Source organism: Protopterus annectens, chromosome 4.part1 (genome assembly GCF_019279795.1).
Source record: "Protopterus annectens isolate FY-2018-M chromosome 4.part1, PAN1.0, whole genome shotgun sequence".
NCBI lineage: Eukaryota > Metazoa > Chordata > Ceratodontiformes > Protopteridae > Protopterus > Protopterus annectens.
Genome location: NC_056734.1, coordinates 467,395,033 through 467,412,903, shown reverse-complemented (window position 1 = coordinate 467,412,903; position 17,871 = coordinate 467,395,033). Strand labels below are relative to the sequence as shown.

The window sequence follows — 17,871 nt, the reverse complement described above, 5'->3', positions numbered from 1 at the left end:
CCGGTTGATAAAGGGTGCATGGTGATTTAAAGTGTGTTGTGTATGCTGAGCTTAATTCTTATGAAGTCCAGTTTGAGAAAGGACAAAAATGCCTAAATAAAGTATACTGACTGTTTTTAAATTTCTAATTCTATCAGCATGGTCACCTGAATTTTATTCCACTTTAAAGCACCAGCTGTCTTTGGTGTGACTTTTTTTTTTGTTTGCAGTGTTTGTTTTTGCTGTCAAGACAGTTTCTGGTTAAAGGTAAAGTTTGCTTAATTCTGTTAGTGAGGATAGAAGTAAGAATGTTCATATCTAAATGTATTAGTGATATATATCTATAACTAGAAATAAAATTTGGATTGTTGAACTAAGGAATAAAGCAGTTTTAAATTGATTTATTTGAGCATCTTTGTCATTGATTAAAATGAATGCCAATAGCTAGTATAACACTTGTATTAATTGATTTGAAATAAAATGTATAAAATTCCACAGAAAATCCTTCTGAACCTGGAGTTTTATTTCATTTTTTAATCTGTTAATACCTAGTTGGATTTCTTTGAACTTTATTGACTTAGTAAACATTAATTGATAATATTGGCTTACAAGGGGAAAATAAATTTGATTTAAGAGATGTTTAATTTAAGTTTCAGATTTCTTTGTAGTCAAATTGTTATAAAATTATTCAAAAAACATCTAAAATTTCTACATCTGATTTAAGACACATATTATTTAGGTTAATACTTTACCCTATATTATTAAGTTCAAGTTTTATATTATCATCAACCTTTTTCCCATTTACTACATGGCATTGCAGTGTCGTGTTAACTGTCACCATCTCTCTTGTTTCAATGCTACATTTTTGCCTTCTTCAACACTTATGCCTGACTGTCACAGATCTTCTCTTACACAGTCCATCAATGTCTTTGCTCAATGTCCCTGTTTCCTTTTACCTTCTTCCTGTCTATCTAAAATCTTCTTCACCAGATTGTCTTCTGTTTTCCTTCACATGTGCCCAAACCACTGTAATTTGTTCTCTTTTATCTTTTCTGCAATTGGAGCTACTTTGGCTTCTGCTCTAACTGGAGCTACTTTGGCTTCTGCTCTTATGTCCTCATTTCTTTGTCTTTCCCACAGTGTGCATACTACCACCCATCACAGGCACTTCATTTCCATCACCTCTAGCTTCCTCATCTGCTCTGTCTTTACTGCCCAGGTTTCTGTACCATACAGTAGTACTGATTGCATCACTGTTTTGTACACCTTACTTTTCAGCTTATTTGACATTATTCTGTCATACACTATACCTGACACTCCATGCTAGTGGGCTGCAGCCCCTCTGATTCTAGTTTTGACCTCTTCATTCAGAATTCCCTTCTTCTTAACCGCCCCACCCAGATACTTGAAGCTATTAAACTATTTTACTATCTCCCTTCCTTTCTCAGTTTTCAGCTTCTTCTGATTTCCCCAATTTGCTGCCATTACCACTGTCTTATCTGTATTTAGTTTCATCCCATGTGTCTTCAGTTTTGATTCCATTCCCCAATCCTTTACTGAAGTTCTGGCTCAGACTCGGTCTGTAATGCCATATTGACAGCATACAGCACTTTGTTGATCTGGCCCCTCTGACCTTTTTGCTAATGTAGTCCATCCCTAGTATGAACAGCAGTAGGCTCAGAGCTGAACCTCATTGTACATCCACTCCCTCTAGGAACCTCTCTATGAGACCAAACACTGTTCATACTTAAGTCATTGAGTCCTTGTACATAGCCTGCACTAATTCTACCAATGTTTCTAGGACTTGAAAACATCACTGTGCTGCCCAAATCAGCATTCTTGTGACTTTGTCATATGTTTTCCAAGTCTAGGAATGTCAAGTTGGACTTGTTCCTCATTTCTAGCTTCTTCTCAACTACCTGTCAGGTCGGTTGTGCTAAATCCTGATCTGAATTTGAACTGCTCATCTCCCATCTTACTTTCTACCATTCTGCATATTCATATCATTTACCCTTTCCAGAACTTTCATCCAATGTGACAGGAGTTTGATACCTCTGTATTGCCCACATTTGTGAATGCCCCCTTAATTTTTGTACAGCGACATGAGTACATTTATTCTCCAGTCATCCGGGATACACCTTTCTCTCCACACTGCTATCAGTACCCTTAGGAGTCATTTCTCCCTATCTCAAACAGCATCTTTGTCATAGCTGCTGTGACCTCATCTGAGCCTGCTGCTTACTCCAACTTCATTTTCCTTAGTGCTGTTCTTACTTCTTCTAGGGTGGGCTCCTCTTCTTCTCTCATTGTAGGCTGTTTCTGGGGCAGTGCAGCTTCTATGAGGTTTTCTTCATTCAAAACCTTCTGCAAATACTCCTTCAATCTGCCTTTGATGTCCTGTGGACTGGTGAGCAGGGTGTTGCTGGCATCCCTTATGAAGGGTGTCTGACTATCTTCTTTATCTTTCTGTCTTTGCCTTGCAACTTGATACAGTTTTTTGTGCCACCTACTGAGTCACTTTCCAGAAGCTTGCAGAGTGTCCCAATGACCTGTTCTTTGCTATTGCAACTCCTTTCTTAGCTTCTTTGTTAGTTAACCAGTATTTCTTAAGGATATTTGTATAGAGAGCTGATACATCTAGTGTACATAAGAACCAATCTGGTTCTATTTGGGTATCAGCTATAATCTGCAAAAATTCAGTTGTATCCTGGATATGGGCTCTACCATATTTAAGTAATGGGTGTAGATATTGAGTCAAGAACACATACAACAGTTCTGTTAATGATCCCTTGCCAGAAACGATAGGTCTCCCAGGAGAATCCCAATGAGATTTATATATCTTCGGTAGTAGATAAAGGTATTGTCTCTTAGGATCAGATACCATAAGTTGTTTACAGGTAATTTGAGATATAATACCTTCCTCTACAGCCAATTTAATGAAGGAATCAATATGATGTTTAAATACTCTTGTGGGATCCAATGGCATGGCCATGTAATGTAGTCGATTACTAAGTTGCCTGTGAGCCTCATTGTCATATTTCTCCCTGTCCATCACCACAATTGCTCCCCCTTTATCAGCAGGTAAAATAAAAATGTTCGTGTTGGATCTAAGTTCATGTAAAGCTGATTGTTGATGCCTAGAGAGGTTATGTGGCTTAGGTTGTATATCACTTTGATGTACATGTAAATCCTTGACTACTTGATTTAAAAATAGTTCTACAGCAGGCTGCATTGGCGGCATAAAACTAGATTTCCGAAAATAAAAAGGTTGCTCAACTGAAGCATTAACCTCTTTGTCAAAAAATAGTTTCAAGTTTAATGCATGACAAAATGAATGAACATTAGAGACAAAATCATCCTCAGCTACAAAAAATGCAGGAACAAAATTGAGACCTTTATTCAATAGGTCAGTCTGAGTGGTTGTTAAGACACATTAAGAAATATTAAGCACATTACAATCATTTATTTGTTGCTCATCATTTGTAATAGAGTCTCCACAATGGGTATGTCTGTGATGTTTATGCCATGCCCTGTGTTTTTTTACCCTAAAGGGGTATCCATAATGCTGCATTTGCGTGTGGGTGAGGCTAAGCTGTGTGATGCATGTTATCCACTCTTGTATGTGATCTTGTCACTGTCTCTCTTTCTGAAAACATGGCCTCTCCTTCTTTATTCCTGTTGCCCCACCCATGTGGACCCAGGCAGTCCTCATATCCTGTTCTGTCTGTCATCCTGATATTTATTTATTTACAGTTGATTACTGGGTAGTATCCAACTGGATTAGTAGCCTGTGTTCAGTGGATCAGAAATCATAATGAAGTTGACATATTAATTACTCACACTTTTTTTGTATGTGTGGAACAATCAAAGTAAAAAGAAAAATAGAAGCCAGGTTAGGCTGTAAGAGGTATAGGTAGAGAAGATTAATGGAAAGAGATAGTATGTGGGTGTTATTAGCATGGAGATGTACAGAAACATAGCCAATGTTAAGCGTTATATTCAAGTCACCCATTATTAACCCCGATTCATGTTGTCCTGTTTTATCTAGTAGGTCCTGCAACTGCTGTCTGAATGCACTCTTTTCCTCATCATCACAACCCTGCTGTGGGGAATAGGCTGAAATTATGAATATTGCCCTATCCTTACACTGGAGTCTGATTGCTATGAGTCTGTCATTAATTCTGATAACATCTCCTCAATATCTTTTGAAGACACTCTCTCACCACAATTCTGATACAATTTCTAGCCTGTCCTCCTCCTGAGTAGTAGACTCTGGATCCCAAGCCAAGTGTCTTAGCCTCATTTCACTTCCATCTCATTTCCTCCAGTTTCCTCCATACCATTGTGTCATCCACTTCCAAGCTCAGCCTGTCAATTCTTAGTTCATGTTTGGCAGGTTGATTGGTTTTCATTCTGCCTTCATTCAACAGAGTTATCCCAGGTAACCCAGGCTGGGTGACTGGACATCGCCTGCTTACTGACCCAGGGCTACACATACACCCCAATCACCATTAGCATGAGTCCCTGACATAGATGGAGTAGGTTGGGTCCTCTTCCCACTTATCACCAGATAATACTCATGCCCATTTTGGCAACATTAGCTAAACAAATAACAGCCATATTTTACATTGAGTGGCTAGTGCTACTATGGCACACAATTTGTGATCTTGAGGATATTGCGCACCACAGTAGATGCCCAAATCGGTTGGTCTATACAACTCTTCTACCTATAGGACAACATGTAGAGTCTGTGCTGCTGTCCTCAGCTCCAGTCATTGCTGGTGTTTGAAATGGAAACAGTCAGTATGTTTTTCAGAAGAAGAAAATACCACTGAAGAGCCGGTCATTGGCTGGAGGTCAGGATTGAACTTTGTACCATATGCATGGGAGGCAAAGACTATAACCATTATTCCAACTGGTCTCTAAGTTTTATATAACATGGTATAAGTGCAAGTTGATGAAAACACATTTGGTAACTCATACTGATGGGCGTGAACTGTTCACAGACACACAATGATGGTAGTTTGCTCTTCACTGAACAGCAGTCAAAAATTTGTGCAGATGTTCCCTAAATCAAATTAGCTTTTTGTTTTACTTTATTTCATGAGGATCTCCTTTATTTCTTGTACAATGCCAACAGACTTTCAAGTATCAGAAGCACACACTTGGCAGAGAAAGGAAAAAAGTGACAGCAGAAAAAAAATCAAAACTTATTTATAGGAAATAGCAATTAAATGACAAAAATTAAAAGTTATCTGTTTTCTTGGTTGAAAATGTATGCTACAATGGTGTTCCGCTTGCTCAGTGCATGTAATATAAAAGTTTGGCATATTTTAAACCGTATGGTTAAATACAACATTAGAATGAAAGAAAAAAAATTGTAATACAAACATGGAAGATTACCTGAAAAAGCCTACTAATGCATTGTTGTTTATCCGAGTTGTTACATTCCATTTCATTTCACCATCTTTGAAGAGCAGTAAAACATATGATACACTTCCATCAGTTGTCAGGACTGCTTGGTATGTATTTATCTAAAGAAATGTAAATACAGTTAGAATATTATACACCCTTTCAAGAGGTGTTAAATTTTAAGAAGACTGGCCTGCAACAACCTGTGAGATGAACAGCACTGTTTATTAGTAATGTAGAAAGCAAATTAAGTAGGAACCAAAGTTCTTATATTTAATGGTGACGAAAATTCAATGCCATTCATATACTATCAACAACCAACCACGATCTGAGACCAAGGAAACCAAGGAAAATTCACAAGCTGCTTAGCATACCAATCCTTTATTCACCGCTTTCGTCAAAACTTCATCAGAAATAAAATGTACTAAAACCCATCCCATTTTTATACAAAACCAAATAACAACTCATCCAATTAAACAATTGAAATTTCATGCTTCTATTTCATTAAAATCATTGTATTGATATACAACTACTATACAAATTGACAATCAAAGAAATATTTAAAATAACAACTTATTGTTGAATGAGACATAGAAATACTATATTACTTTCTAACATAAATTCTATGATTTTTTAAAAAACATTTAATATTTGTGGCAACGTTTAACCCTGTTTTTTTATCCGCCCTTAAACGGATTTGCTATATGGTCTCTCTTTGCTCTAAATAATTCTTGAAATCACACCCCCTCAAATCAACTCTAACTTTTTCCAATACAGTGAACAAAAAAATTTTAAAACCCTGACACTCTTGGCTGTTCACTGTATTGGAAAAAGGTAGAGTTGACTGTAGCCATTGTAGTCATGCTGTAGTTTTTGTCACAGTATATCAGGTGTCTTGCATTTATCACTTGATATTCTAGAGATGGCTGTACTACAAAGTAACATACCTCTCAACCAAACCAAATACGTCGGAATGTACTGGTTTTGAGGGCAGTATAATGGGATGCCATGAATTTCCGAGTGGCCCCTTCAATTCACAGTTTCTTTATTTTATTTACAATTTTAAAGTATGGCTTATGTCATCACATTATAGACAGATTATCTACTTTTTATTTATTTTACATTTGTTGACCAGGTTAGACTGGCTGGGCAGGTACTCTTTTTCAGCAGTGACCCGGGGAGAAAAGCTCCATTAAGTACAAGTAAAAATAAAAATACAGCAGTCAAGTATTAATATAACTTGGAAACATGTTTCAGACACATTAAGTTACTGACAGAATTGTTTAGTCCCCAAGCAGAAAAAGCGGCTAAGCTTATAGAATGGAAACAAGTCAAATGAGAGAAACTAGCACTTACGGATGTTTTTATAACTAAGACAGAAGATCTACAGTATTCACTTACAATTAAAAATTTGAAGAGTAAGAAACTTGCCGGAGATTTTATGGAGTTCCACAATGGGAATATCTTTGAATAGCTGAAATCCAGCAAAAGTGTTGGTAAAAAAGTTAACGATGAAAGAAGTGAACTACGTACTACAATTAGTTCTAAAGACTTGCTTCTGCTACTCCACCTATAAGCAATGAGCAGACTGTTGCTATGAAGGAAACATTAGCTAAAAAACATGCATTTATTTTAGAAGAAAACGATTCAGTACCTACTGATAGGATGAGGACTTCATCAAAGAAAAGTACCATTGCATCAAACACTGCAGAAAATGGTACATCATAAGGGGCTAGATCCAAGAGTATTGCCACTCATATTCCATTTTTCTGGATATGGGACATCATGATCCATCAGCAGAGACAGGAAGAAAAGAAAAATGACGGGATGACAGAGAAAGATGGAACACTGGTTTTCAACCTCTAAATTTCGTACTTAATGCCACAGAATTAGCAGTGTTAAACAAAGGTTTGACATTCAAACCAGCACTCCCATCCACATTGGATGAAATTGTCATTGATAGTAAGACCTTTGGATGTAATGTTTTATTAATGCATGTTTTTGGAAGTAATCTGGATGGAAGTTTAAACATATTCAAGAAACCTAGTGCATGTATGCCACTACCAGAACCAGTAGTTGATTTATTTATTAATGTATGTGAAACAGAAGTTTCCAAGCTCAGACACAAGCAACATGGAAAGATTTTTCTCAACATGACCTATGAAGAAAACAGAGCTTTAAAAAAATCTAAGCAACAATGATGTCATAAGTATTAGACCGGCAGATAAAGGAGGTGGCATTGTTGTTATGGATAGTGTTATATATAATAAGATGAAAGAGATGTTGAGTGAAGCATTGACTTACATGAAATTATCCAAAGGGATGTGAATTAGGTGATGGACAAAGTTCAAGCTGAAATATATGATATGTTTTTGACACGGAAGATCAATAAGGAATTGTATGAATCCTTGATAGTGGAAAGACCTACCATCATCAAAGAGCTTCCAGAGGTTCATAAGAATGATTCAGATCCATCTATGCACCTGATTGTATCAGGCACAGGATGTCTGGCAGAACCTGCTACTATCTTTGTTGAACATCAACTCAAAGGTTCTAACCATCCTTATGGACATGTCCCAATTTTTAACACCTTAATTTCGATGTGTAGGCAGTATGAGAGATGATATTCTACCAATCCTTGTAACCACGGATGTGAATAATTTATTCACTGTGATACCCAATGAATATAGAATCAAATCACTTTGTACTTTTTTAACATTGGATAACACTATTGCTATCAACATCATAGAGCTAATTTGTTCCTTATTACATATCAACTTGGAAAATAATATTTTTGTTCTAGAGAACTGCAACTATTGGCAGAAATGGGGAGTGGCCATGGGCACTCCCTGCACCAATAGTTATTCCAACATAGTGATGACTTACTGGGAAAATTAATATGTCTTCATTGATATGAAGCCATGGAAAAAAGACACAATATTCTATAAGCGTTTTGTTCATAGGTTAGTACTAGGCTAACTGCCCTTGCAAGCTAAGCCAAGTATCCCTTGTGAGTCTCAAACCCTGCACCTTGTCTTTGTAAGGCAAACACCTTAACCACTAGGCCACACTCCAAATAATTTTCTATTGTGGGCCGACAATGAAGATGGACTGGATGCCTTTACTGCATATCTTGAGAAGACTACTATGTTCCTTAGTTTTGACATGAAACATTCAAGAACTAGTATCAGTCTCTTGGATGTTAAACTAGATCTCAGTCCTGCACATGGTATTAATGCACAAGTTCATCAGAAGAAATGTTGGAAAAAACACACATTACATAGATCAAGCATGCATCCCGGTTATATTTACTCAAGAATTATAATGTGACAGATGCTTAGTGTTTCAAGACTATGTACTAATGACAATGAGAATGAAGTTAGACCAAGAGAGAATGGGAAGAAAGTTTGGCAAGAACAGGGAACTGAAAAGGTCGAAAGGACGTCCATATTATTCAGCTCATAATACTGAAGTAACTTCAGAACAGACACACAGAGTTGATGCAAGTGAAAGAGGGATTAGATTTACTTTAACTTATAGTAATGGTGTGAGAGACACATGTCAAGTCATTAGGAATAACTGAAATATTACAGACTGATCCAGATATCAAAAAGAATGTTGGAGACCAGCCAAGTTTTTGTTATAAAAATAAAAAGAATTTAAAGAGAGTTTTGTGTGATAATACTCCCACCAAAATCCAGAAAGAATGCACTGGACGTCTGGGAACATATCCTTGCAGGAGATGTAAGGCTTGCAATTACATCAACAGTTCTGGCTTGTTTCAGCATCTGACTACAAAAAGGGTTTATAACTTTGAACTCTATGTGGACTGTGCTTCTTATAATCTACAAGAGAAAAATCGGAGAGCAGCAGTACGTAGTACAACCAGGAAGTCACTCTGTAAACAGATGCTTGAGAAATAACTGAACGTGGATTTTTTAACGCAGGTTTATTGTTTAAAATAATGTTGCTGACAAACCAAAAGCAGCTTCTTCAGAAAATAGAATGATTCTATTTTCTGAAGAAGCTGCTTTTGGTTTGTCAGCGAAAACGCTATTATTTTAAACAATAAACCTGCGTTAAAAAATCCACGTTCAGTTATTTCTCAAGCATCTGTTTACAGAGTGACTTCCTGGTTGTACTACGTACTGCTGCTCTCCGATTTTTCTCTTGTGGTTTATTTGCCGTTTTTTCCCCAGTCTTCTTATAATCTAGTTTATTTAGCATTATGTGAACAATGTATTTGGTTCTACATTGGAAAAACTAACAAAGCATTTAAAGTACGTATTCTTCATCACTTAAGTGATATATGTTTAAAGAAAAAATAAAATGCGTTAGCCCAACATGTTATACATAATCCAACACATAAATTTTGCTTCACGGGAATCCAACTTGTCACAGATAATTTGAGGGGAGGAGATACATCTAATTGCACTGAGTACATGGAAATGCAATGGATATCCAGGTTACAAGCAGACAAAGACCCTGGACTCAATGGTGTGGTCCCTTTAAAACCAACACTCAGAAGGCGGAGACTGATGAGATAAGATTTTTTAATTGGTGATTACCCTTTAGAAGGTTCCAAAGGAACAGGAAACAACAGGATCTGAAGAAGGGTGATTACGCTGAATGCACTTGTCTGTTGTTTTGTTTTGGATTTCTTGTCTTTACTTGCAAGTTTTTACTTTTTTATCCATGTGACTTAAATTTTGAGGTTGGATTTTAGTTTTTTAATTAAAGTGTTTGATTTTTAACAGCTCTGCCTGGTAACAAAATGTTTTTATCCTAAGCTGTATCTGAAATTTAATGCCATCTTGGCTTCTGAAAGAATAAGAGTGTTCTGCAAATTGCTATAGGAAGGCAATAACCCACATTAAGTACTTACAAAGTTAATGTATTAAGCATGAAAGGTGCCCTTGCTCGAACAAGTAGTGATATTGATTTATGAATGATACAGCAATAATGTTATCTGTGGTTACCTAGGTGAATAAGAATTGTGTTTTCTGCTGTCAAAAGGAAATAAATATTGTTTGCAGAAAGAGGGACAGTTATTTGCAAGGTATATTCCACTGTGTGTATTAACACATTAATTTCTGTTGCACAGGAGGCCTCAGTAGTGAGTAGATAAGAGATTCTGTAATCTACCTTAAGTTGCTTTTATAACCTTAATAGTTATAAGGTCAGCATGAAGTTTAAAGGAGAGGTTTTGATCTATTATAATATCTAAATACTTCTGCTGTGCAAATCAGGGTAGAGCAGAAACTGCAAGGTCTTGGATAGCCAACTGCTCTATAATTCTTTCATTATTAGCATAATGCATAGCAATAGGAGTTGGGCATTAATGGTCATTTTCCTGCTACCATTCCAGTTCTAGGAATAACAGATATAACACTGGAGAGAACAGACACAAGTTTTACAGGCAGTATGAGCTTTGGTTATCACTGTGTCATCAGCATAAATAATGCAAGTGACAAGGCTGTTCGCAGCGTAAACTATTAAAGTACAAGGAGAACAGGAGAAGGTCATGCAGAGATATCTGAGGATACCAGAATCTGTTTAAGTGTGTCGCCTACCACAATTTAAAAGTAAAGGTTCAGTTATAAAGGCAGTCCCTCAACTGTTGTAGCACTTCTGTTGGAAAAACACAATCGTCCAGTTTGTCAAGTAAAAGGGTAACATTAGAAGTTCTGAAAATGCTTTTTAAGTCTAGGATGAAAGCCCCTTTTAGCTGACTATTTTGCATATTGCTTAAAGTTTTAATGGTAGGAGAGAACATTGCTGTCATTCTGATAGATGTATTAGCAACTCCACGTTTTGCCTGTCTGGATACTCGAACTGTGCACCTACTGCACACAAGGCCATGACTCTAACCATTCAGCTAACATGGATTAAATGCTTAATATCCCCTCCAGGTATTCAAACCCTGAACCTACCACACTTAAGGCCAGAACTCTACCCACATGACTACTTGGATATGGCGTTTTATTGGCTAGGAGGTCATATTTTGTATATTCTATAAGATTTGTTGATAGATTCACTTTTTCCAAGATTTTAGCCAGTGGGTGAATACTAGCAGTCAGTCTATAATCATCAAGGCTGAAGGTACAGGTACCTTAGAAGGTGGAATAATTAATGTATGTTTTTTTCTAGTTAAAGTCATGTAATAATAATAATACTATTATACGTGAAGGATCGGCATAGTATAGCACTTCCAAGATTTAAAAGCTTTGGGTGTAATGGAACTCTGGGTTATATTTAAACTGTCATTTGAAGATGCTATTTAATTGCTCCTTCACCAATGGATCTGAAATAGAAGAAATGGTATTAAATCAATATTTGTAAATCTGAAATAGAAGAATGGGTATTAAATTAAAAGAGGCTAGTCTGAAGGTTGCTAAAAGAAAAAGGAATGTGGAGCAGGTGATAAAATGGTATCCTTTATATCATTAAGGATTTCTTGCTTCAGTTTGTTAGAAAAAGCTAATATTTGAGAATATCTTTTTGTATTAACCTGTGTTATGGTATCTCAAATGTTAAAAGACTTTTGCTCAGTTTAACTATATGACAGTTTTATTTAAAGTGCAGTAATATGTGAACATGTTCCTCTTTGTTCTGTCTGATATGTACTGTTAAAAATTATTATTTTATGAACTGCTTGCAGATCAATGCTTTCAGAAATGTATCACAGACTGAGCTGGAATCAGGCATCTTGAACAACTTATGAAAATGACAATAACTAATATGTGAACACATATTTCCAAAAAGCTCTGGAGTATGCACTGCCTTAACATAAGCCATAAGATTTTCAAGTTGCACATGCAATGGGAAATACTTATTCAAAGGACCTGTAATGCAAGAAAGTTATTGATGAATACTCCACCTGTGTTAGTGAATTTGCAGCTGGAAAAGGTGACACATTTTCCCATGTAATTTTCAAACTCCATTTGGGTAAATATGATGCAACTTTCTTATAACTCTGGATCATTGATGAAACATTCTGGACAAATGAATCATTCGATGAAGTCAAAGTGTCATATTCCTGTTTAAATAAAAAAAATAAAATATATATATATATATATATATATATATATATATATATATATATATATATATATATATATTAGCATGCTCTGTGATAGCTAGACAAGCATAACAACAATCAACATTTTGAAAACAAAACAAATATATGTCACAGCTATTTGCTGCTGATGCCTATACATTATCAGAAGTGTACTTTAACATCTGAATGTAACTTTCAGACTAGGACAGGGAAAGCAGTTTCAGTTACGATAGTTTTAGGGATGACACATGGCAGCATACATGCTGCAAGTACACAATAAACACTAACAACATTTTTGTAGAGTGGGAGCCCCCCCTCCCCACATCCCCATGGGAGTGCAGTGGCCCCCAGCCCTAGTAATTTATATACTTATTGCAGTACCACAATATTGTACTAGTCAGTTACCTTTGCCAGTTGTATGTTTTTTTATTTACCTTTTTTATTTATTTTTTAGTCACTAAACATAATAGCTACAGTCAATAAGTGTAAAAATTGTAACTGCTTGCTTTTTTAGACCCTTAATATGTTGCAGTGAAGCTGCAGACTTTTTTTTTTGCTTGGTGATACCTGTACATTATCACCCTGAAGAGTGTTGAAATACAATATATCTATTATATAAGTAGGCTGTAAAACAAGCTATAAATATATGCAAATGTCATTCTGCAATCATAAAGTCATTCTACTTGTGGGATTATCTCAAAATGGGTCCCATATGCATGTCTGCACTCTTGGATCCATTCAAGCTAATTACCTAACCCATACCTCTCAAGTGTCCACATTTTTGTAGAATGTCCTGCTTTTTGCTTGAGATTTTTGGTTTGTTCCTCACAAATTTTGTGATTTCTGACACATTGAAGACTGAAGTAACTAAATAATATAAATTTGAATTTCAGACTCCATGTCCTTTTGAATATGAATGCTAAGACAAAAGCTATTTTAACAATTTACTTATAAAAGCAATATTTAAAATTTGGCCCTAATTTTGGACTTTTGTTCCCCCCCATTATTTTTTGTTTTGTCCAGATTTCCAGCACTTACAGGTTGAGAGGTATGACTCAACCCCAGTTGTAGAAGTTTCTCAAGTCAGAATATATCTTTTTCACATTTCAAAATCAGGTTTCACATGACCTTAACATTTTCAAAGTGCAGCCTTTCTGATACACAATCCACATTCTGCTTGCAGTTTAATAACTCACAGTTACCCTTCCCTTTTTGTGTTTGCAGTAAGTGCCTAGACTGGATGATGTAGTGCCATCCTTTAATCGTTTACTCCTACAGTTTTAAATCTTGTGCTATTTTTGATCTGCTATAAAAATGCATCTGACTTAGTTGGACATCACTGTTAACAAATAATCACTAATAATTGCATATTCAAAGTTACTTACATGTGCATGTACATGTGTGACTGGTTTATTCTGACAAGTCCCACATGTGGCACACCAGCATAATCTGAAGAGTTTAATGCAGTTAGAATTTGAACTTTATTCTTTGTTACTGATATCACAGAACTTACATCATGACCACTGTAACAATGATTGCCACTGGCTGCCTTTGTGTTTTGATTATTACCACTGTTTTAGTATGCTCTTGCTTGTAATTAGCTGGAGCTGCCAATATTCTGAAAATTATTTCTGATATTTAGTCAGGACAGTATTGTTTATGCTGCCAAATGCATCTGACAAGTACAATAAAATCAATATTTTCTGGAGACCAGCTCACTTAAATGTATATATTTTTTTCTTTGATAGTGAAAATGATCTATGAGTAAAACATTGAAATATTAAATATTTTTGCACATATCAACTCCTTGTACAACTGAAATTAAAGGATGTATTTTTGTTTTACTTTGTGTACATTATATAAAGATAAACAGTAACTAGACCATGTAAACATAATCAGAGCCGCCCCCCCACACACACACACACACACATTAGTAGCAGTAATAAACAAAACTATAACCTTGTAGTATATTTTTCCTGGACCAGTGGACAAATCTGCATCATCCCAGAATGCAGCAATCATTGGTGTTTTAAAACCCTTGGAAAAACCTTGCACTGGTGGATTTGTGTAGTTAAAAACATCATTGTCCGATGATGGGAATATAATCTGTCCATTGTCTGTAAACTGAAAAAATAAATAAATAAATTAGAGTATGACAGACTACAGTGACAAATAGCATGCGTTTGGGCAGAGAACAGAGATAGTATTAAACCTTGATGCAATTATTGAAGCATGGATTCAATTGGGGATAACATGGATCCTCCATGCTAGTAGCACATGACATTCTTGTTCAATTCCACTTGCTCTAAATAGCATCACCTCAGTCCTACTTAAGTGTGTAAATGTATATATATATACAGAGAGAGAGACAGAATGAATGGATGACTAAGATTGCTGCATAATGAATATGGTCATGGCCTTATAAGTGTATGTAGTAGAGAGGGGATAGGCTGCTCTAGCATGATCAGTGGTCACAGTATGGTAGGTTTTCATGTCACACAAACTGGGTAAATTGGACTGAGAATAAATAAATAATATATATAAATTTATATGGACTGAAAATTTGTTGATATGCATTAGAAGATATGGTGAGCTAATAAATGAAATGTTCATTGCTGTAGGTTAAATTATTATATTCTAACTAAACAAATGGTTATAATAGCAGGGATGAGTTCTGTTATTATTGGGAAGGGGAAGGGACAAGCCAAAGTTCACCAAGAACGTCTATAAGCATGCATACTAGCTGTGGTGTAGAAATGATCCCACATTTAATGTTAGTAAAAGCAGCATCTTCAGACATGACAAAAGTATGTAAAACAAGACAAGTTGAATAGTTAGATCATAAAAAAGTCACAATCATTAAAACTGTATGGGCTGTGATAGACTTGTAAACTTTGACCACTGTGTATTAAACAATGTTGGAAAAGCATATTTTGAAGCCCGTATAATTGCAGAGGGCATGTCTAGTCACTTCTCAGAGGTCACAGTGCCACTTTGTATCTCAGCAATCTGATAAAATGCAATGTTGTATTCTGCTTCCTTTGGAGAAACTGTGTGAATCAAATTTTTGGAAAGATGCCATGATTTCTTAATAGAAAAAAAATATTGCTGGAAAACTTCAAACTACTTGGAAAAATGTCCCTGTTTTCATTATATTCTATTTCTTATAGTCAACCTGTCATTGACATATATATTGTCTATAAGGCAATATCTTACCTGGTTCCATCTGAAAGGTTACAGCATTTGGGGAGGTAATGTAGATTGGGGAATTTAATACTAGAAAAACAATGTCAGTAACAAAAAAGTGGCAGTACATTACACACTACTGTCCAAGATTGTGGAGCAAGTACAGTTTTACAGCCAGAACAAGTAATATCATAGAAGTGGATCCACATAAAAGGTGTAATAAAAAATAACATCAGTTAATGAAAAAAGTTGGAATGCTTTATCTACATATTCATTTGGGTCTGTCTCAGAAGATCAAAAATTCAAATGACTGAAAATCAAAATATCTAAAACTCAAAATAACAAAAATTGTTTAATGCAGGGGTAAGCACCCCTGCACCCCTCATGTATGAGGCTGTGCCCCCCACACCCCCTGCTAATTATATATACCAACTCCAAGATTGCACAACACCAGAGAACGGGCAAATTCCATTCAATATTTTGAGTTTTAGATATTTTGATTTTCAGTCTTTTGTACTTTCAGTCTACTGAAGGAGATCCATTCCTTCATAATGCATCGTTTTTACATTTTTTATTGAAAATATTTTCACTGTTCTGTTTCATATTTCAGTTAGAATGCCCTCATCTTCATCCTTGTTATGGTTTAATAAATCAGTCCTCCTTCCTTCTTTTCCACATTAACAAGATATTAAAAAATAATATTTTATCCCATTTATCAATATTACATCTGCCAACACTGTCCTACTGCCCATACAACCTCTTAGTCATATTGATATTTACAAACCCTTACCATCTATAATGATTTTAAACTTCACCTAAAAGTTTTATTCTTTTTTTATTTTCAGAAAACAAAGATTTATTGTCTATTCTGCATTATATTCAACATACTTTCTTTTTTTCCATATTTTATACTTCAGTTTTGCCTTTTACAGGCAATTTATCGAGTAGAATACTTTGAAGCAAGTCCCATGCTTTATGAAAAGTCTTTTTTTTTTCTTTTATTGCAGCTCTTTGATCTTCTTTTATCTCCATCAATGGATATATTAAATACATTTTCTATAATCATTATATACCTTTTTTATTTTTCATTAAATCCACTCATTTTAATTTCCGTAATTTCATCTTATTGTCATATTCTTTTCCTTACAAAATATCCATATTTTCATTTCTTTGTTTTTTGAAACATACCCAAACTGCTTTATACCTTTTTTGTAACATCTCTTCTACCATATTTGTTTCTCTTTTCTTTACAGCCTTTAAAACTCATCATAAATGTATTGATGCTACGTCTAGTACTGGTTGCTTTTAATTTAATCGACTTTTGTCAATAGTTTTATAAACTATCCCCTTCTGACTAGGTTTAATCTTGATCCTTAAATAAAAAAATTCAAATAATTATTTTTCTTTTCACATAGGAGGCAAATATATCCCCCCTACATGCGTGAGTTTCCTTAAACCATATATATTTAAGATATGTATTTTTTATGAAAATATAAAAACTTCTATAACAAGCCAATGAATTTTTAAAGCTTTTAGTATTTCACCCCATTTTGTATTATACTTTTACATTCCACCTGCATTTTTTATTTCAGTAAAGTCTGTAAATTTCAATTTAACTGCAATCCCACCTTCTATAATATAGTCTCAGATCATATTATAACTTCTTTTACCCATCCTTTATGTTTAATTATAATAACTAAATCATTTGTATAAGATAAACATAATGGTATTACAATTCTTTCATTTATTCTCCATCCAGGCTCTCTCATATCAATCATACCTGTCTGTACTATCACATTCACTACTAATACAAATAAACACATACTTAATGGGCATCCCTCTTTTAAGCCTGTATTAATGTACATTGTTTATCCATCCATCACTTTATCATAATCTGTACCCATGATTTTTCATAACATTATTTGATAATAATAGATTTTTCTCCCATACCAGAGGCCTTTAATATTGTCCGTAGTGCTCATAGTTCACGCTATGAACTGCTATGATGACATCACAAGCCACTTACCTTATTTATTCTCTTTCACAATCCATCTCTACTACTTCCTTTACAGTTGTTAACTTTTCTCTCACCTCTTTTCATTTAATTCCACATATCCCTCTCACTTTTACCTCTTCCTTTACTTTGTGTAGTCTGCTGTATAAATTTCATAAATATTTTAAAAATCAATGTTTTCTATGGTTATTGGTTTGTAGTTCTTTACATCTTTTCTGTT

The 17,871-nt window shown here is 35.1% G+C and overlaps 1 protein-coding gene across 1 annotated transcript in view; it reads right to left on the bottom strand.

Moving 5' to 3' along the window:
• LOC122801229 (mucin-4-like) overlaps positions 1-17,871 on the bottom strand; it is a 279,676-nt gene that overhangs the window by 196,091 nt on the left and 65,714 nt on the right. Inside the window, exons 6-8 of the mRNA XM_044070782.1 lie at positions 14,411-14,575; positions 12,272-12,430; positions 5,383-5,513 (exon numbers count right to left, since the gene is read on the bottom strand). Of these exons, the coding sequence (XP_043926717.1) occupies positions 5,383-5,513; positions 12,272-12,430; positions 14,411-14,575 (455 nt within the window). The remainder of the gene's footprint in view (positions 1-5,382; positions 5,514-12,271; positions 12,431-14,410; positions 14,576-17,871) is intronic.